General features: G+C 57.1%; 7 protein-coding genes across 7 annotated transcripts; 2 read left to right on the plus strand and 5 right to left on the minus strand.

Moving 5' to 3' along the window:
* Nucleotides 1-689: 689 nt before the first annotated feature.
* Nucleotides 690-3,131, plus strand: CH63R_04966 (Fungal specific transcription factor domain-containing protein; the record flags this gene model as incomplete). The annotated part of the gene is made up of 2 exons (XM_018299941.1): nucleotides 690-901; nucleotides 1,016-3,131. The coding sequence occupies 2 exons, from the start codon at nucleotides 690-692 to the stop codon at nucleotides 3,129-3,131; spliced, it is 2,328 nt and encodes a 775-aa protein (XP_018161187.1).
* Nucleotides 3,132-3,766: 635 nt separating this feature from the next.
* CH63R_04967 (uncharacterized protein) lies at nucleotides 3,767-6,334 on the minus strand (the record flags this gene model as incomplete). The annotated part of the gene is made up of 3 exons (XM_018299942.1): nucleotides 3,767-4,695; nucleotides 4,777-6,171; nucleotides 6,226-6,334. 3 exons carry the CDS (start codon nucleotides 6,332-6,334, stop codon nucleotides 3,767-3,769), a joined length of 2,433 nt encoding a protein of 810 aa, XP_018161188.1.
* A 5,863-nt stretch (nucleotides 6,335-12,197) lies between these two features.
* On the minus strand, nucleotides 12,198-13,068 carry CH63R_04968 (Ubiquitin carboxyl-terminal hydrolase; the record flags this gene model as incomplete). The annotated part of the gene is made up of 2 exons (XM_018299943.1): nucleotides 12,198-12,568; nucleotides 12,696-13,068. 2 exons carry the CDS (start codon nucleotides 13,066-13,068, stop codon nucleotides 12,198-12,200), a joined length of 744 nt encoding a protein of 247 aa, XP_018161189.1.
* A 619-nt stretch (nucleotides 13,069-13,687) lies between these two features.
* Nucleotides 13,688-16,053, minus strand: CH63R_04969 (ATP-dependent RNA helicase suv3; the record flags this gene model as incomplete). Its single annotated transcript, XM_018299944.1, has 2 exons — nucleotides 13,688-15,877; nucleotides 15,958-16,053. 2 exons carry the CDS (start codon nucleotides 16,051-16,053, stop codon nucleotides 13,688-13,690), a joined length of 2,286 nt encoding a protein of 761 aa, XP_018161190.1.
* Nucleotides 16,054-16,528: 475 nt separating this feature from the next.
* On the plus strand, nucleotides 16,529-17,307 carry CH63R_04970 (Synaptobrevin; the record flags this gene model as incomplete). Its single annotated transcript, XM_018299945.1, has 2 exons — nucleotides 16,529-16,566; nucleotides 16,638-17,307. The coding sequence occupies 2 exons, from the start codon at nucleotides 16,529-16,531 to the stop codon at nucleotides 17,305-17,307; spliced, it is 708 nt and encodes a 235-aa protein (XP_018161191.1).
* A 782-nt stretch (nucleotides 17,308-18,089) lies between these two features.
* CH63R_04971 (uncharacterized protein) lies at nucleotides 18,090-18,653 on the minus strand (the record flags this gene model as incomplete). Its single annotated transcript, XM_018299946.1, has 2 exons — nucleotides 18,090-18,508; nucleotides 18,581-18,653. 2 exons carry the CDS (start codon nucleotides 18,651-18,653, stop codon nucleotides 18,090-18,092), a joined length of 492 nt encoding a protein of 163 aa, XP_018161192.1.
* Nucleotides 18,654-18,839: 186 nt separating this feature from the next.
* CH63R_04972 (Short-chain dehydrogenase/reductase family Oxidoreductase) lies at nucleotides 18,840-20,108 on the minus strand (the record flags this gene model as incomplete). Its single annotated transcript, XM_018299947.1, has 1 exon — nucleotides 18,840-20,108. The coding sequence occupies one exon, from the start codon at nucleotides 20,106-20,108 to the stop codon at nucleotides 18,840-18,842; it is 1,269 nt and encodes a 422-aa protein (XP_018161193.1).
* Between the last annotated feature and the right edge of the window lie 102 nt (nucleotides 20,109-20,210).

Raw genomic sequence — 20,210 nt, forward strand, 5'->3', positions numbered from 1 at the left:
GACTTGGGTAAGTATGGTACCGGCTTACAGCAGCTGAGGAGACACTTTAAATGAAAATTAAACGTCCCTCATCTGACGTGAAATGCGGACCCACATAGAACGAACTTCTGTTGCGGTTATGGCTTAGATTCCTGCCAACTCAACCGTCCATAAACTTGCTGTAGGTAGTACATGGTGTTACTGTTGTTGAAGAAAAGCTAGAGAGATAGGCCAGCGGGTTCAGTTGGCTTATCTTTAACGAAAAAAACTTGGACCACCCATCGATCATAGTACAGAACTCTTTACCTCTGTACTCTTTGTTGTAATGTATTTATTTGTAAACCCCAGATAGCCATGTCAAACCACGACTCTCTCTCTCTAACAAACCCTGGTCCTTGTCACCTCCACCTTCCCCGCGTTGCCTCCTTCGACAATCGACATCTTCCCCCCCGCCTCTTCGTCGTATTCTTCTCTCTCTCCTCTCTCCTTTAATCCACAATTTCCCCTTCCAGGCCTTCTCCCCTCAAATTCCCGCCTCCACTTCCGCATCGCAACTTTCCCCCAAATGTCTCCCGCTCGATCGGGTCCCTCTCCGTGCCGAGGGCCGTGCAATTCCCGACAACAACCACCAGCACCAACACCAGTGCCAGCACCGGCTCCAGCTCCATCACCACAGCAGCGAAGACGGGGCCGGTGACAGGTGTGACGGCATGTTCCACTCGTTCGACAGCCGCCGGAGTCTCTCCGCCTCGGCAGCCGCCTCCCCGACTCCGTCCCGCAAGGTCAACCGCTCGTGCCAGGAGTGCACAAGGCGCAAAGTCAAGTGTGACGGTGGACACCCTTGCGCCAGTTGCCAGTATTACAAGGTTGCAGAAACGTGTGAGTACAGACAGCGGAGCAGGCGACATGCTGTAAGCAGGAGGTAAGCCACGATGCTCGCTACCCCTCTTCCCCTTTCCCTACCCTTGTTTGTGTGAATGAAGCAGCTTGAAGCTTTTCTTAGTCAGAGCCACGACCGTTGACCTCCATCTGCCAGCACTCTTGAGAAGACTTCGGAGCAGCTCCGCGCCCAGGCCAGTGTTCTGCAAGAACTCTTCCCTGATGTTCCCGTCGACGACTTGGTCGGCAAGAGCCGCGCAGAACTGCTCACTCTACTGCCTCGAGACTCCCTCTTTGGAGCGCGGCCCATGACCGCTTCACAGCCCAACCTCTTGTCGCCTGTCGCCGGCATCTCCACCACCGCCGACGAGGACGAGGACGATGGGCCTGACGACTCGACGCAGATCTCCGAGAACGAGAACGGAGAAGCCGCCAACGACCGCCGTTGGGACGAATCTGCCCAGCAGCCCGCCACCATCCGCGCCAGCGACGATATCAACGCCATCAGCCTGGCGACGGACCAGCACCGCCGCTCTTACCTCGGCGTCACCTCCATGAGCGCCGTCCTGAGAGCCATATTCCGCCTCTGCCCCGCCGCTAAAGAGCACACAGCCGAGCGCGCAAAGATGTGGGCCGAGTCCCAGTACCCATCCCAGCTGCTGCCGTCGCTGTCCCTCATCAGCCCGGGCGCCGGCCTGAACCCCCTGCGCGAGCAGCGCTGCATCGAGTTCTACTTTGACCACATCCACCCCATCACCCCGATCCTTAACGAGGACGACTTCCGACGGACCCTTGCAGCGGGCGGTCGCCACGACAGCTCCTGGCTCGCCCTCCTCAACATGGTCTTCACCCTGGGCTCCATCGCCTCCGGGAGCGATTCTCTGCACGTACAGTACTACAAACAGGCTCGCGTCTATCTTGACCTGGACTCCCTCGGTTCTGGCAACATGGAGAGCCTCCAGGCCCTCTGTCTGCTGGGTGGCTACTATCTTCACTACCGCAACTCCCCCAACATGGCCTACGCTGTGCTCGGCGCCGCCCACCGCGTCGCCATAGCCCTGGGCCTGCACCGAGAACCCGCCCGCAGCCGCGCCGCTGAGCGCGCCGAGAACCACCCGGAACACGCCACCCACATCTCCCGCGCCGAGACGCGTCGCCGGACCTGGTGGAGCCTCTTCTGCCTCGACACCTGGGCGAGCATGACTCTCGGTCGCCCGACCTGCGGCCGCTGGGACAGCAGCACCATGGATACGCTCCTCCCCACGCCGCTGTTCGCCGATGACCACGCCGCCGCCTCGCTGCGGGCGAGCTGCCTGTTCTGCCACATATGCGACCGGATCCAACACCGCTTCGCCCAACACGCCCGCCTGTCCGCCCACGAAGCCCTGGCCTTCGATCGCGAGTTGCGCGAATGGCACGCCTCCCTGCCCGAGTATCTGAGGAACCCGGCAAACTCCCCTCCCCGGCTGACTGTGGCCCGCGAGTTCATGCGCAATCGCTACCTGAACGTGCGACTCATCCTGTCCCGCTGTTTCCTGCTGTACCTCGCCCACGACCGCAGCCTCAAACGCGGCGCCGCTGCCATCTCCGCCGTCATCGAGCCCTCCCCCGACGACGTGATGCTGGTCGACACCTGCCGCTCCGTTGCGCTGGAGGCCATTGACGCCATAACCCTCTACTGGACACCCAACCGCGTTCACGTCTGGAACTCGGCATGGTATCTCTTCCAAGCTTGTATGGTCCCGTTGCTGTCCATCGCCATCGAGACCAACCACCGCCACTCATCTCGCAAGCAACAGCAGCAGCAGCAGCAGCAGCAGACACAACCGCACTTGTCACAATCGCAACAGCCAACCATCTCCTCGAGAACGTCCTTGACTAATACCGACACTGTCCCGCCGTCCAGAACCGTAGCCACAACCGCACCCTCGCCGGAAAATAACCCCCTCCTGACCTCCTGGTGCGCGAGCCTCACGAAAGCCCTCGAGCTGTTCGCCGAGATGCGCCCCTGGATGCGCGCCTCGGACCGCACGCCGGACATCGTTTCGGCTCTCTACGAGGCCGTCACCGCCGATGTTGACGGATCCGGCGCCGGCTCCGCTATTCGCACGCCGTCGGCCACCACGGACAGCGGCATGGACCTGTTTGGATGGTGCGACGAGCAGCTAACGGAGCTGGACTGGGGCGCGTTCCTCGGCAGCAGCGGCGGCGGCGGGGGTGGCGGCGGGGGTGGCGAGGACGGGATGCATCAGAGTATGTTTGCTTTCTCCTAAAAGGTTTTGCTTTCCGCCGGTTTGTTGGATCGCGAAAACTTGTTGTCTCTTGCTGCTTCAGGACGCAAACATGGCGAAGCTCCAAACCCAGTCCCATCTCCCCATCATCCCGCAGTGGAAAGGGTGAATGAAGCCTGCTCAGGATGTCGATAATAAACTCCTGTGGAGCGAATGTGGCGCAATGGAGTTGTCTTCCCACGGGGATAATGGTGGCACGTGTTGCTTCGTTGACACGGTTTTATTTGATAATTGCTCGAAGTGGCTTGATCAGAGGAATCGTATGGCTCTATCGTGTAACAAACAAACAATCAATGACAAGACATGATTCGTAACTTCTACTCGTATCTCCGTCGGGAGTATCTATTTACTCCCAAGAACGCCCCCGCCTAATGGCTCTGTCGTTGTAAACCCTCCCGGACCCAGGATCGCTTGTCTGGTCCTGAGGTACCTTGCCTCGTCCAAAATTTCCCTGGGTATAACTCAAACTCCTTTGATGTGGTTGTCTAAACGCGAAATAAGCAAGTCCCCCCCACCCCCCTTTTTCCCATCGCAAGAACCCTGTCGGTAAAGAAACGTGTCGAACTCGTGAAAAGAGAATGTGTTGTGCGATCGAGCAGCACCATTCACTCACTCACTCACCCGCCGCGCTTCTCCTCGATATCGTCAGGGTGTCTCTGCTGCGACTTGCTGCGCCTAGTCATCGCCCGCTGCCGCGCCTTGGCCTCCTTCCGCAGCCGCACGGCTGTCCGTACATCGACCTTCTCCTCCTTCTCCTCCTCGATGCTCTGGTACATGGTCCCCAGCGCCGAGATCCTCCGCGTGCCCCTCCGGCCGAGCGCCAGGTCCGACCTCATCGGGATATCGTAAATGTCGTCGTCCTCGTCCTCGCCCTCATCGAGGGGCGAGGTGGGCGCCTCGATCCAGGGGTCCAGCGACAGCCTCTTGGCAAACCGGCTGGTGTTGCTGAGCGAGTACCGTAGGCCGGGACGCTCGGGAGACGTTGTGTCTGGATCCGGGACGTTGCAGAGGCTATCGAAGAGCCCCGGCAGCTGCAGGCCTCCTTCACCGTAACCCTTGTCGCTGAACAGGAGCTCGTCCTCGTGGCCCCCGCTGTGAGCAGAGTCTCGTTTGCGGGTGGTGATGAACGAGTCCGCGTCGATGTCGTCATCGGACGAGAGATAGTCGTCGATGTTGAAGCCGCCGCCGGAAGCCGCCAAGTCAATGGGTGACGGCAAGGCGCTCTCGAGGGCTGTGCGGAACGAGGTGTGGTCTCCCGTGCCGCTGAACAGCGAACTGTGACTATCGTTCATAAAGGATGACATTGTCGCCAGATCCACAGAGGTCGTCGTGGTATGTCGGGAATGCGGGCGCGGAAAGGAGCTGGTGCTTGACATTGTCGGTGTTGCGGACGACGCCGACCAATGATGCAAACTGCTTCCACGTAGCGGCACATGCTCGTAGATCTCATCCAGCTTGCCTTTTCCATACGGAGAACCATGGAAGTTTGGTCGTTGACACGAGTCGTCTAGATTCTCACGCCACGAGTGGCCACTTCTCATCACATCTATTTAAACCAAGCATGTCAGCAAGAAGATCCTCGGAAAAATGTTGACAGAGATGACAGAAATCGGCAGTAGACACTAACGAGGTGAAGGCGCCGGCGAGGCCACATCCGCAGAATCAACAAAGCCCTCGACCTCAACTCGGCCGACCCATCCTCTGGTGCCACTCCCTCCGTCGGGCATCGCTCTCTGCGGCCTCTCGGTCTGGCGGGCAGCTACACCTTTGGCGAACAGGGTGTGCTGTTGGGATGGCGACTTCTGGGTTGGGGAGGAGAATTTGGAACTGGCTACTGACCCTGCGCGGGATGGCGGCCTCACCCCTTGATACGACTCAACAGGAGTATGGCCCGAGGTTTTCGGCCGTTGTTGTACAGGCAACGAATAGTTGTGTTTGACCAGATACGCTGGTTTGGGGGGCGTCTTTGACGATGATGAAGACTCGGCATTTGCACCGCCCGAAGCCGAGAAAATGCCCAGTTCGTTCATTGGTGCTTCGCCGCTGAGTGTAGACCGTCTTTTGTGTTGCCTGACACGTTGGGGGCCATCCGTGTCCACTGTCAACCTGTGAGCATCTAGGGCCCCGTCTGCCGCAAGTGACGACGGCGTGACTGGGATATAGGCACCAAGCGATTGCCTTCGCCTGACGCGAACGGACTCGGCAACGGATTCCATGATTGGTTCGCGGCTAAGAGAGCCCTCTGGGTTGAACATGTTGGTACGGAATGGGACTTGGGCGCTCGATGTGGTCAGAGACTTTGTGCGGCCTTCGGTATCCATGGAGTGGAGGCGCCGGGAAGGCTGAAACCTTTCATGCTTGTCCGTAGGAGAGCCCCTCGCCGAAGTTGACGCGAACACCCCCGTATATTGGGCTCGCGGAGTGCTCGTTGATGCGTAGAATGCCCGAACCCTTTCGGACGTTAGATCGACTCCGTTTTCACCAATGTTCCTGTCGGCAACATCTTCACCGTAATCCCGCACTCCCGACGCCTTCACCCGACTTTGGAAGCCGGAGGGCTTGATCTCGGACTGGGCGTCGAGCAGGTCGATAAAGCCCCTCGCAGCCATGCCGGTATTTTGCAAGGAGAAATGGCGAGAATGTGAAAACGGAGCTGCCGGAGGTCGGAACGGGTCGCCTTCAAAAGGGACGGCCGGGGAATTGGTTTTCCGCTTCGGCGTGGGGGATAAGCCCGACGTCGTAGATGGTACCGATCCAACTCGTGATTTTCTAAACGATAGCGGCGAGCCTCTCGATGAATCTCTCCCTCTCCGGCCTGACGGGGACGCGTCAAACATGGCGCTGCCGGGGGCGGAACTTGGGCGTTCGACACTGGCATCGCGGAATCGTGGAACGGGCGGGGCCGGAGCTGCTGTGTCAGAGCCTGCTGCGAGAGACAAATTGGTCTCGCTCATCTTGTGATGAGACCGCTGGAGGTTCTCAAAGACATTGGTTGGGCCATTCCCAGCCACAGGATAGGTCCCTAGTCCGTGTAAGCTGGATTCACGAAGCTGATTGAGGTTGTATCCAATCCTACCTAAGAGCGGGGGGAGGGAGGCAGTGGTGGCATCGTAGGCCTGCACCTTGATACCGTTTGACGGCTTGTCCGACAGCCTCTTGGAAGAGAAAAACTTCAGGATGCCCATTCTCGCGACTTATCGCCCGCCATAAGGTGAACCTCCAGAAATCAGTCAGGCTGAGCGAGCACTAGCCCAGGACCCAGAGCTGCGATAGTTGGGAGAGGGCCGGTGTGAAAATGACCGGTCTGGGACTGGAAGCACAGCAAAAGAGTCGAGTGCTGCTGGGAGACTCAGACCTCGTCGCATATAAGACGAAGACGTGGGCGAGATGGCGGGATAGACGACATGGAAGAGCAGAGCAGGACAAGAGCAGGTGGACCGGGTGGACGGGGGGAGGCGAGACTCTAAAAGTTAAGCGGGTGGGAAAGATGGCGTTAAGTTCTCAGAACTAGCGAAAAAAAGAAACGGCGGGACAATGCAACACGACGAGTCGTGTCAGGGTGCTAAGGCTGAAGTGCGTGCAGATACACACACACACACACACACACACACACGCAGGACACGAGCGAGTGGAGCGAATGGGTAGAAGATAATACGCGCTAGAGCGAATGTTGGGGCCAGATCGAGGGCTTCGTGCACTCGAGACGAGGCATACGATACGACGCCTATGTACCAGAGCGTGTGGTACTGAGCATGAGTAAGAAACCGCAGCACACCAAACCTCTCCAAGAGTCTCCTCGAGAGCTAGCCAAGCGTCTGAGAAACCTTGTGATGATCAGGGTTTCCAGCATTTATCCATGCTGTGGCCCGTCATCTGGACAGGGTAGCAAGCTCCTTTTGCAGCTTGCAAGCGGGGACCTTTTCATGATGAGAGATGAGATTGCCGTCGGCACTTTCTTTTCCAGATGTCTGTCGGAGCCAAAGCAACCATGCTGGCCGAGCGAGTCCTTCCGTTTGACGCTGCGAAGGCAGCAAACGGCCACCTGAAGACGGAGGGAACAGGTCAAGGCCTGGGAACGGAAGGAGCTTGGGGCAGGCTGGTGGTAGCTGTAGCTCGGACGAAATGGCGTTTCCAGGTTTCGAAAATAGGTAAGCAAACGGATAGATAGAAGATGGTCGGACGGAGGGGTGGGATGGCGTCAATGGATGGATGAGATGGGATGGACCGCGGCCCGTGCGAAAGTGACAACAAAGGCGCGAGTAGGCCGAAACAACTTTCAGACCGGCTCCATGGTTCAGCGTCTTGGTTGGCTTGTCGGGACTTCCGCCTGTGACTTAGCACTGCAGCGGCGAGGCGCGAGACGAAGAATCGAGTGTCCCGGGTTGTCGGCGGAGTTATGATGTATGTATCCGTACACAAACCTGTCTGCTTGGCAGTGACAAACGCCGCCCAGGGATGGAATGTCTTCGCCCTGCGGGTGCAAAGGCAGACGGCATCCGAGAGTCTTCTTGGCTCAAGATATCAGAGGATGTATCCTGGTCGTCACCTTGGATCCCGTGACAAGACGGGCAGGGAGAAGAGAGATGGGGACAAGACAACCCTGCGTGGAAGCTAAGCCAAGAAGGCGAACCAAGATTCGGATGTATGTATCCACACGATGATAGCAACATTGCTGCTGATCGAGAAAGAAAACATGGGGTCCGGGTTCAGGGGTCAAACATGGCGATTAGTGCTGCTTCGGAGGGAAAAATAAGGAAAGGAAAGCGACGTGGGTTGGAAGAAGCCCATTTGCCAGTTCTTTTTCATTGGCAGCCACCCAGCTCTGCCGACTGGTTTGAGACTAGTGCGTCCTGTGTGACCCAGGATTCAGGTTCGGACCAAAGAGATCAAAGAAGTTTCGGCCAAAAGTGGCTTGCTTTGTTCGGTCCAAGGCGAAGCCCCATCTCGGTCTCAGCGAGGTGGTATTTTGTTGGCATGGGCAAGCCGTTTGATGCGCCGAGTTGATCTCATGGTGCGGCTGTAAGTTCCGAGGCATTCGCAACAAGTAGCGTTGCCGAGCCAAACCACATGGATCGAACGATGTCGACGACGACAGCCCCCCGCTTGTTGAGTGTGAGCCCATCTTGCACGTCTGCTACCCCACCTCGTAGGCGATGCGCGTCTGCGAGACACACATCACTTTTGAGTTGTGACCCTGCTGGTTGTAAGCGGGCAGCAGCAGATCGTCTCAGGGGTTTGCCCCTGCCGTCCTGCGGGTGTGTGTTGGCCTGGCCGAGCCTCCAAGTCAGTATCCGTACGGACGTTCCTAATCATCTCAAGCTGGTTGGGAATAACATGTCTGTCGGCTGCTTCCTGGGGGCTGGCTGATACGGACGACGAGACTGGCGAGTTTGCCTCGGGCTCATACTCATATCCGAGATACCAGGAAGTACGGCCGAGTCCTTCCAGAGTCCAAGACACCTAAAGACGCTATGCAATTGCCAATGATAGCTCAGGTCACCACAGGTCCCCCCATCTGCAACTGCATCGAATCTCCGGCGCTAGCTATGGTGGTACGCCTCCACTGCAAGGTCTATCGGTTCCGTGCGGGACGTCGTCGGTTTAGTCCCAGCTGAGTGGATGACGAAACGAAATGAACAACCAGGAATAGCTTCGCGGATAATGTGGTGCAATGTTGTTTTGCAGACTAGCTTGTCACTTATTATGTGCGTTTACCGTGTTTATCTCCATCCCGTACACCTGCGCGACCTCAACAAGAGGGACCGCCATAGGTAAGTAGGTACGTATATTTGTTTTGCAGAGTTGTGAAATCGCCCCGCCCCCGCCTGCTTCAGCAAATGGGACAGCACCGTCAATCTGCTCGGTCTTGTGCGGTGTCCTTTTGAGGCGTCGGTTTTGAGATGTCGTTTTGGACGGTTTCCATCTCGCATGCAGCAGCCGTTGTTCCTTTTCTCGTCTTGAGTTGTTTCTTTTTCTCGAGTAGGGCGGCGACTCCCACGAATCAAATCGAGATTTGACATATGCAGGCATCATTGAAGCCGCAGGTTCGACGCGTCAACTGTGATGACCAACAAAAGACTTGCGGCCGCACGCATGCCCTCACTCGATCGTCGCCAAAGTTACCTCCTGGCCACATTGCCACCTCTCTGTCAGCTGGCTGCACGAACAACAGAAGCCGCGTTAGAAACCGAGATACGTAGTCCGACGCGTTGCTCAGTCGCTTCCACGTATCATATGTTATGCATGCCCATCCATGTCCGCTAATCATCAACGGGTCGGTCTCACTCTCAGGCAAACGGCTAACGCCTCAACTCAGGGGGTTTGGGCTAACTTACGTCCTAGCGCCAAGTGGCAATGGCATGCGTGCTTGCTCGTGCTCTTCAGTCTCCCTCCCTATGGTCATTCATCCTTTTTGCTGGACACGGGCAAGTCCCTCAGGCGTTTCATAGCGCGATCAGCTAGCCGTCTAGTGGCGATCAGCCACCACGTGGAACAAAGTAGTGTCGTTCCATATTCTTTTCATGTTTCCACCCATGTTTTCATGGCACTCGCCCCTCGCTCTCACAGCCCCCTCCCTCGCCTCGATTCTTGACTGACAGCAAGTCTCAACCCTGGGCGTTGTCAGGCCCGCTCCCGATGCTGGCCTTGGCCGTTTGTTGATGTTCCTGCGGTTCAGTACCAACCTGCGTCTCATCTTGGTACAGACAGGGTTCTGGCTCAGCAGTGCAGACAAACAGAACTTTCCAGGTCTTCCGCATTCCGGGTCACGTGGCCTAGGACGGCTAAGGTCGTCTTCACTACGGGGCGCCGTCTCTTCTGCTCCTTCCTCTCCTGGGCAGTGGTGGAACATGCAAAGTCCGTTCGACGCGCCAATCTCCAGAAAGCCGCTGCCGCCGGATGACACCCCGTGCCCGATGCCATATCGAGCGTCCGAGCGGACATGTCAAACTGCAAATGGTGGGCGCCGTCAGCCTTCAAGCTGCTGCTCGAGCAAGTAGGCGCGGCATGAATACCAGATCGCGAGAAACAAGCTCAAAAATGAGACAGTTGTTTTCTTGGATGACAAGCGACATTGCAGACACGAAAGTCTGAGCATGTTCCATCGCAGGCTGCGGCAAGGCTTATGTATGGACTTGGCCAGCGTGGCAGACTCTTTGCGACTGATCTGACTGCCGTTAGAAAGCTATCATGACGCCGTCTACATGCCTGCTGGCCGCCGACGCCTGACAGCTCAGTCAACATCTAATTTCAGAGGACAGACTGGGGGAAATTGGTCCTCGGGAGATCATTGGCTGATGGTGTACATGCCTTTTGCCTTCACCGGATCTGGACTTGATTTCCACAGATTCTCGTCGAGCCAATAGTCTCCATCTCTGGAATAGAAGAACAGCTAAAGAACCGGTGATTAAAAGCACCCGGATAAGAGAAAAGAATACAGGAATAGGGAAGGTGCTTCCATGTGTCCGCCCCATTCATTCCCTTGAGGGCTCACGACACCCGCGAAATGCTTGCGAGTTTGGGCACTATATACCCGAGGCTGCTTGGCGCACGACCTACCTGCTCACTCCATGATGTTGGTTATTCTTGTCTCTTTTTTTTCTTTCCTGTGAGCTCCTTTACGCGCCAGCATCATTCAATTACGGGGGGGTCTGGGCGGTCAAGGTGCCTCCAAGGTAAGCAGAACGGAATGTCTAGCACGTACGTACTTTCCCGCCAGTGCAAAATGGCTACGTCAGGAAGGCAGAAACTCGCCATGGGAGTGTGCGAACATCTACTGCCTTCTTAAACATTTTTGACCTGTTGTTCGAGTTCGTCCTCGTCCTCGACTTCAGACACTCTCATTTCAACTCTAGCCTTGTCTACCACCGCAAAACCCAGCTACTGAGCATATCCATATTCCACCCTCCCTCGAACTCGGCCAAGGCCATAGAGCTCCCAGCATCAACATATACTACAAAGCGACAACTTTCTGCAAGACCGAATCAAATTGTCATTCGCCCATCAACTATGTCCAAGCCTCAGAAAGAACCCGGCAGGCCCAGCCCGCCTCCCGAGTCGCAGGGCTAGGTTCCCTTCTTCACCGAGCACGACGGCTCCCCAATCATCGAAGACACCAGAAACAAAACCAGCACAAAGACCACCGGCCAGCTGCCTTTCACTGCTGAGTATAGCAAGCCCCTCCCTACGCCGACCGGAGAGAACGCGCTCTCCGAATCCATCACCTTCGTCGAGGACCATGGCGTGAGTGAGCAGGCATCCGAAACGCCGAGCGACCACGGTCACGGGGATGTCGCGCTGGGAATCCCCTCGCTTCCTCTCGGGAACAGTAGGCCGTACGATTATGGCAAGTCGCAGATCTTGTCGGAAATTGTTGGAAGCTATTTTGATTTTATGACTGAGGGGGCGGAAGCGGGCAGCCACCGGAAGTCGAAGACAGAGTTCAATTCGATTCCCGAAAACATCGTCCTCGCCGACCTAAACATGGCCAGGGGCCCTGTCACGAGCTCCCAGGCTCACCGGAGGTCGTCCACCGAGTTCAACCGGATCGTGTCTACAAGCAGGTGGCCGTCTTCCTAGGCAAACGTTCCCCGTTCCCTGACGCTAACTTCGTCTTCAGAACGCGGTCTGGGGTGCGATCCGCACATTCAGGATGAGGTCACAATCCCCCCACCTGAGCCTCAAGTGCCTCGCTCCGCTCCGACTGAGGGGCAAAGTGACGACAATCGGAAATCGAACAGCCAGCTGTGGCAGAAGCCCCAGTCGCAGGAAGCCCCACGGCGACTCTGGGGTTCGGACAGGAGGTAGATAGACCACTCTGGTGGGTTTGTTACGGAGAACAAGCAGGAGCCCTGACACGCCCTCATGTTACGTATAGCCTTCCTAAGCATGCTCCCTGTACTAGAATAAGTCCCTAGGAATCTCAACCAAGAATGCTTCAAGTCATGCCCAAGTCGGATATGAGGTGTCCGTGTTTCCCCATAACCCAAACGCCGAAATACATACCCGACTTTTTCGGTGCGTTGCTCCTACCCAGACATAAACCCTTGCCTAATCAAGAGATCCCGCCAGCGCAACAGCGCTGAACCGCAGATCAGCGCCCTCCCTCTCGAGAAACTTGCGCGGGCCCCACGTGAGCGCCTTCTCGCTCAGCACGTCCTCGCCGGCGTCCAGCTGGCCGCGGTTTAAGGGCCCCTTACGTCGGCCGTCGAGCTCCCACAGGGTGCCGTCCTCGCCGCGCACGAAGCAGACGTAGTGTAGATCGACGTCGTCCGAGGCCTCGGGGGCCTCGGTGGCGCCTTGCGAGGCGGCCTCGCGGTGGGCCGTCGCCAGGGAGGGCGTCTTCTCGAGAAGCTGGGCGCGCGCGACGGGGTCGAGAGGCACGGCGTTCTCGATGAGGGTGTCGAGGTCCGAGGGTTTTTCTGCATCGCGAGACAAATGTAACAAGGGTTAGCAGAGTTCCTCGTCTCCAGAACCTCCATGATGAAATCTTAGTCCATCGGAGGCATGGACGGGAAGAGTGACGGAGGGGAAGACGGGAGAACGTACGGATGTACTCCCTAGCAGGTCCGTTCGCGACGGCGTGCAACAGGCCCATCAGCCCGCAGGCGTTGCGGATGGTCTGGCGGAACCACACGACGGGCTCCTGCGGCCCTTTTCCTTTGTACTCATCCAGCAGCGAGTCCTCCGCCAGGCGGTGGCTCTCGTAGGCGGCGCTGACGGGGAAGACGAGGAGGACGGCGAGGGCGGGGCGGGGCACGAAGGAGAGCATGTCTGGGTCGGTGAGGGAGTAGACGTCGTGGACCGAGAGCGCGGGCGAGAGGCCGAGCTTGTGCAGGAGCGACGTCATGAGCTCCGGGTTCGCCTCGAGGGGGATGAAAGCGGGCGCCGCGGCGGAGGGGTCGGGGTTCGTCGATGACATCTTGGCGGATGGCTTTCGATCCCTGGGGCTGTAGCCTGTCCGTCTGTCTCTGTATATCGCGGACTGTGACGACTGAGGGGTGGGTGTCTGTTGCTTTTCGAGGATGGCAGAGTTGGTAGGGTTTTGTGAGCGGTCCACAGGGTTGGTTGGTTGGTTGTATGTGGAAGGGCGCAGGTTTAGAGTTGCGGACTGGGAAGAGAGCTGTTTGCCCCTCCAAGCCAATGCGGGAGGATGGTGGGGTCAGTGAGGTAACGCGCAGGGGGGGTTCCAGCTTGGGTGCGGGGTGCTGAGAGCTTGGGGGGCTGAGCAATATCGTGATTCGGTTGAGCGACATTGCTTCACCCGGGATGCTCTCCCGCTCCATTTGTGTGATGTGGGTATTTTCAACGTTTGGCGGAGATGTTTTTTTTATTGTGGAAGTTACCGTCCTATCTAGGTAGGGGGCGCCTGTTTACTCTTGTTGCCATTTCGATGTTATACATGCCTCTAATGCCACCTCTTTGCGCCTCCATTGGTCGACGGCCATCATCCATCCCTCTTTGGTTGGGTTATACACTTTGAAATATTACAGGGTTTTTACATCCAAGTTGACGTCGCGGGCCGTCTTGGAACACACGCTTCATAGTGACTCCTGCCGGGGGACAGGCTCACTTCGCGGCCGGTCTTGCAGTTCTTCGTATTCGCTCTCATCATCAACAAGGGGCTCCTCGTGGCCCGGGGAGATCCACTGCCCAGGGCCCTCGTCAGAAGGCTCGCTGTCGACAAGCTCATTTTCGCCCTCGGGGCTCTCGAGCTGCTCTGCCATGAGCAACTCCTGCTCCAGCTGCTTTTGCAACGCTTCCCTGCGCTGCCGGTCACGAGCCTTGCCGTGGACGTCCGCATCGAAGACGGTATTGTTCTCGAGGTAGAATTCAATCTTTTCCTCGACGGCGTCCTTGACATGGAACGCCAGCGCCTGGCTCGTAAAAATATTGGGGAAACGGTAGCTCACCCACAGGTAGATCGTAATGGCCTGGTGCAGCGCCTCGATGGAGTGCAGGTAGCGCCTGCCCTGGTTACTGAAGTCGTCTAGCGTCGCGTCAAGGAGCTCGAGGTTGATGGGTTGAATGTCGTACAGAGCGCCGCCGGTCCGCGTCGAAATGCACTTTGCAACCGCCTTGATAATTGCTCTCATGCCAGGTTCGCGAAGCGAAGCGGGCGCGTGGAGGATAGTGATGCGCTCCTGGATCGTCATCGGAAACTCCTGAATGGCATCGGCAATCTCTAGGCTGAGTTCAGAGATGTAGACCGAGTAACGCTGCGAGACGGGGGCAAGCTCGCGGAGCCGAAGCAGGATGAAGCTGAGGGGTGTATCAGGGGGGAAATATTCGGAAAACTGCTCAATCACGGAGGCCGGGGGGTGTATAGTGGCCACGTCGAGCGGTTGCGTCTCGGAGTTGAATGCCTTTTCAATAATCGGCAAGTCATCGTCGACGAGCGTCGTCACGTATCCCATCTTCTCCTCGGGAGCGGCGGTACCGTTAGGGTCCGTTGCCGCCTGCCTCGCTGTCTTGTATCGGCCTGCTCTGCCGCCAATTTGCTTGATCTCAGACGTCGTCAGCGTACGGTATTGGGTGCCGTCGTGCTTTGTCGCCGTCTCAAAAATAACACGCTTGATCTCCAAGTTCAGGCCCATGCCAATGGCGTCGCTAGCAACGAGAAAGTCGTATTCATTGTCCGGGTCGTTGAACAAAGCTGCTTGCTGCGCTCGAGTCTCGGGTGGCAGAGACCCATAGACGATGGCGCAGCGGCGGCCAGTCGCATCCTCGATGGCATTTTTCAGACCGTGCAGGTTGACTCGGGTGAAAGCGACGACCGCATCGCCCTTTCGGAGCTTGGTGAGGTCATTTTTGAGACTCTTCTTCATCGTTTGCAATGGGCTCAGTCTTTGGTAGCGATGCACAATACACTTCTCGCCGATGCTGGAACAAATCGACTTGATGAGATCGACAACGCGTTCCTCGCCACACAGGTGGACTTCCTTTGCCATGACACCGAGTAAAGCTTGGCTCCACGCCCAACCTCGATCCCGATCGCTAATCATCTGGATCTCGTCCAACACGGCGACGTCGACGAGTCTGTTAAGCGGCGTCATCTCAACGGTGCAGCTAATAAAGTAGTTGTCCGAGTCCGGTATGCGCTGCTCTTCGCCCGTGATCATGGCACACGGCCTTCCCTTGGCCTGGAACCGTGAATAAATCTCGTGCGCCAGTAGACGTAAGGGGCCTCCGTAGATGCCCGATTTCGCATTCTCGAGCGCCTTTAAGGCCCGGTATGTCTTTCCAGAGTTTGTTGGTCCCACGTGCAGGTGGATAGTGCGTTGAATGGCCCGCGTGGCGGGAAACCACTCCTGGGGGAATCTCAGGTCCGCCAACTTTTTCTGCCTCGGGGAGGATTTTTCCAGTCGAGACCGCAGCATGAAGCTCTGAAACGAATACCGCAACTCCGAAGTCAGCCCCTTGACGTCGCCGCGGATGAAGGCGTTCCGCAGGGACCAAAAGAGCGGGTTCTCCTTGCGCAACGTCGCGCCCTTGTTGGCCAAATGAATCGATTTCTGTATCGTCTCACGGAAAAGAGCAATCTCGTTGTTGAGCCCATGCTCGCTCCTGATGCCGAAGTTCTGGAACTCGCGGTTGGTCTCTGACCAACCGCCCATGTTGTTCAGAACAACATTGAACTGAGTAAGGATCATGGTTCTGAAGACGTCGTATTTGGACTTTTTGCTTTCGACGGGGGTGTACTTCTTGCTAGAACACAGCGCTGTTGCCGCCTGTTCCACGTCCCAATGTCAGAAACTTCCACTACGCAGCAGCAACTGTGATGTGCAATGCAGCCGTGACAGTAACTCACCTTGAAGGCGGCTGGGGATGATGTCGCAAAGCCATGGCTCGGCGCAAGGCGACTGCCTGCAGCGCAAATTTTTGCGGCTCGCAAGACTGTTCTCATGTTGGGTTGTGTTCTGGCCAGCAAAGCATGGCTGATGGCATGCAAGAAACATGTCCGTCCGTGGCAACATCAGCTACCTACCCAAGAAGCGATCCGCACGCCCACCGAGCATCGATACTCTCGCGGTCGGAAATTTTGGGGGGCGATAAGAAGAACTTACCCTGTCGGGCCTCTTATCACTAAGAGCTCTGATTCGCCCTGGCCAAAAGGCCGTGTGTCGCCCCACTCCGGCCTAGCGCCTCCGTCTGCCGATTGCACATCCGCATCGTCATCACGCATTCATTCTCCCCAGGTTCCCGCATTGCGTCCTGCGACTGCGACAGACGCCCTCCACGCACCTCCCTACGTAAGCTACCCGCCCGTTGCATTTCGAATATCGCTGCCTGTCGGCCTACCTACGACGTATTCAAAAAGGAACCAGCAGAATCTCAAGATAGGCTCACCGAGTCTTGTGAATCCACTCATTCCAATCATCATGGCTTCCTCATCGACGCCCATCACCCCCTTGCTCTAGTAAGTGTCGCCAGTGACATTCGCATCCCTCACGCCCGCCTCGTCATCAGACGCAACTGACCCCCCGACAGCTCGTGCATAGCACACAACAATACAATCCTCAGCGAATGCACGACATCGGCCTCGTCGCAGACCTCCTCCCTCGCCTCCCTCATCCTACCCAAGATCGATCACAGCAGCCCTCAGAAGCTGACCTACACCCACGGCTCGCACCATATTCATTACATCGCCGAGGCGCCCTCAGACCATCCAGACCACCCGTCCGCCGGCGGTCTCACCTTCCTCGTCATCGCCGACGCCTCGTTGGGCCGCCGCATCCCCTTCGGCTTCCTCTTCGAGATCCGCCGCCGCTTCCTCGAGCAGTTCCCAGCCGAGTCAACCGACTACGCCGAGCTGCCAAATTATGGCGTTGCCAGTTATAACGGCCAGCTCAAGAAGTTCATGGTCGACTACGGCACCACAAGCGGCGGCAAGGACGACGCCATCTCCAATGTCCAACGCGAGATTGACGATGTCCGCGGCATCATGACGCGCAACATCGAGGGCCTGCTCGAGAGGGGCGAGCGCATCGACCTGCTTGTCGATAAGACGGACCGTCTCGGTGGCAGCGCCCGCGAATTCCGCGTCCGCAGCCGCGGCCTGAAGCGCAAGATGTGGTGGAAGAACGTCAAGCTCATGGCGCTGCTGACGCTTGTCGTCGTGCTGATTGTCCTTGCGATTGTAATTGCGGTGAAAAACTGATCAGGGAACGGTGCGCCGGGGCCCGGCCTGACACTTCGCGACTTGAGTGTCACGTGGGGTTTGTACACATGGCGGAGATGGAATGTTTCGATGGTGTAGATGCTGGCTTCAGATTGGGCAATGGTGCGAATGGCGAACGGGAAACTCGACTTTTTGGGAAAGCAAAACAAAGGAGGCTTTAATTTCATTATCAACAACCACGAAGGGGGACCGCCCTGGACTACGTATCTTTCTAACACTGCCACTCGTGGGCTCATGCAACAGGTCGAAATACGAATGAATTATCTATTACTCGCCAATTGTCTGCCTCCTCGCACGTATATCAGGATCCTAGGGCCATAGATGTAATTTGCCAGGCTACATTCCCCATTCACCCGAACAATTCCACGTGGTCCAGTAGTAGGAAGATTGTGCACCATTTCAGCTGTCTCTCAAGTCACAAACCAGCGGGTCATATCATGTTGCATAGGCTGTGCCATTGGCCCAAATTACATTAGATTGCAGGCAAAGCCATCAAAATCCATATCCGCCAATACGCCTCGACGCCATGCCTTCATCTTGAGTGAAGACCCTCGCTGGGCACTGATACAGTAGTCGATCGTCGTCGGTTCTACATTTCCGCCATAAAACATGTCGGACCACAGGTGCCCGTGAGTTTCCTATTGAAACAAACCACTCGAACGCAAGTCAACACACGCCCCTGGCGACGACGGAGCTGTCATTAGTACCAAATGGCTCGTTGAGCATCGATCGCCTTGGGCCCCCTAGACCACAGTCAACTTCTACACCAAAACGAATCCCAATAGAAGAGACTGACATTGTACGCATCTCATCTCTTCCGAAACGTCTTCTCGTCGCCTTCGAATGGAAGCCTTGGCCGAACCCCCCCCCCGGGTACGCGGCGACACTCTCAAAGCTTCGGTGTCGAGGCCACATCGGCCCTCCGGCCATCCTGATAGACGTAGCCGTGTGCCACGGGACTCATCCCCATCCCAGGCCCCAGCGACGGCGGCGGCCGGCGCAGCTTCTCTGTAAAGAAGACGGGGTGCCGGACCGAGGAGTTGTGCTGCCCCGTCCCGGCGTGTCTCTCCCAGGCCGTCTGGAGTTGTGGAGCTCTCATCTGAGGCGGCGGTGCCGGCATGTGGTTCGTCATAGGTGGCGCTGCCGATGAAGGGTTGTTGGACATGACCCTCAAGCGAGCCTGGTCGGTCACGTATTTTGAGATGTAGTCGTGCTTGTCGGCTGCTCTTGTCAAGATGCGTCCTTCACGCACTGTCGTCATCCCACTCCGTGGTGTTGCGGGGAAAGGTCTCCCCCAACTCAGTCGTTGCACCGAGCCACGGCATTTGAACGGTAAAGGTGGGGCCCCGAATTTGGAGGAGGAATGTGAGGAATGAACGCTTTCAAGTGGCATAGAGCAAACTACTTAATTGTATACAGCCGAGGTACATAGTAGGTGTTATCAAAGCAGCCAGAATTACGGCGCTTGAACGTCATTAAATGGTATGTCTATGTTTCCGTAACCTTTACATCTACGTGTCCTTTTTGGACTTCTTCTTGCCCTTGGACTTTTGCGGCGCATTGGTCTTCTCACTGCTCTTCTCGCTGCTCTTCGCGCGGTTCTCTTTCCGGTCGTCGACCATAGCCGCAGTCTCCTTTTCAGTCTTTTTCAACTTCTCGTCCTCCTCCTTCCGCATAGCCCTAAGGGTAGCCTCCCTCTTTTCCGTCGTCTCAATGAGTTTATCGCTCTCCTCCCACAGCTTCTTGGCGACCTCCTCGTCTTCGATGTCCTTGCGTGCAAAGTCCACTACCTGGCACTCCTTGATCAGCTTCCCGCCGCCGACGCGCACGAGACTCGGCTCCATGACGGCGTAGAGGATCGACTGCGCGCCCTGCTCGGAGCTCTTGAGCAACAACCACGGTAGCGGATATGTGAGTAGGTAAGCGAACAGTCCCCACAGTGTGCCACGCGAGAGCCAGCGGCGCATGCCCGGCGTGCGAGCGAAGCCCGGGTCGGCGAAAAAGACGCGCGAATTCATAGGTAGATCGTCGGGTCGCTTGTAGGCGTCAAGGTGCTTCTGAAAGGCGTGGCCAAAGACCATTAGGGCTAGCTTGCTGCGCTTGTACGCCTTGCCTGCGGACCAGTCTTCCTTGGTCAGAGGCTCTTTTAGAGAGCCCGAGCCGATGTATGAGGAGCATGTGGCGAATATGATGCGCACGTCACGGTCCCAGGGCTGGGCCTTGATGGCGGGACTGAGAATGGAAAGGAGGTGGAAATTGGAGAGGTAGTTGACCATCCACATCTCCTCGATACCCTCACTCGTCTGCGTCCTCTTGGCGGCGGCGGGCGTAACGGTGGCGGCGCAAAGGATTACCATGTCCAGCCGACGCGGCGGGGAGTTGTCGATCCACTTGGTCGCGAACTTGCGGATGCTATGCAGGGACGCGAGGTCGACCTGCTCGGCGTAGATGAGCTCATTGCCGGTCCGGGCGCGTACGTCGCCAATGTACTCAACGAGGAAGGGGTCCGAAACGGGGGTGTGCGTCAGCAGGATGATTTGCGCGCCGCGGCCGCCGAGTTCCAGCACTGTCGCTGCCCCTACGCCTGACGTCCCGCCCGTTATCATGACGACCCTCCCGTGCATGTCCCGCTCGGCCGGGTTAGAGGAGCCGGCGCTCCAGAGCTTGATGAGGAAGAGAACAGTGACCGTCACGACAGTCTTGGTGATGAACCACCAGTTGTCCGTTACCCATATCGGGAGGCCGGTTTCGAGCACGTGGCCGAAGAAGTCGAGGGGCATTGCGTTGAAGCGGCGACTTGGCTGAGGGTAAGGAATAGTGGGCTTCTACTGGTAACCTTCAACCATGCTGTAAGTAGACGTAGGTGGTGTTGGTGTAGGGAG

This window comes from Colletotrichum higginsianum, chromosome 3 (assembly GCF_001672515.1).
Source record: "Colletotrichum higginsianum IMI 349063 chromosome 3, whole genome shotgun sequence".
Taxonomy (NCBI): domain Eukaryota; kingdom Fungi; phylum Ascomycota; class Sordariomycetes; order Glomerellales; family Glomerellaceae; genus Colletotrichum; species Colletotrichum higginsianum.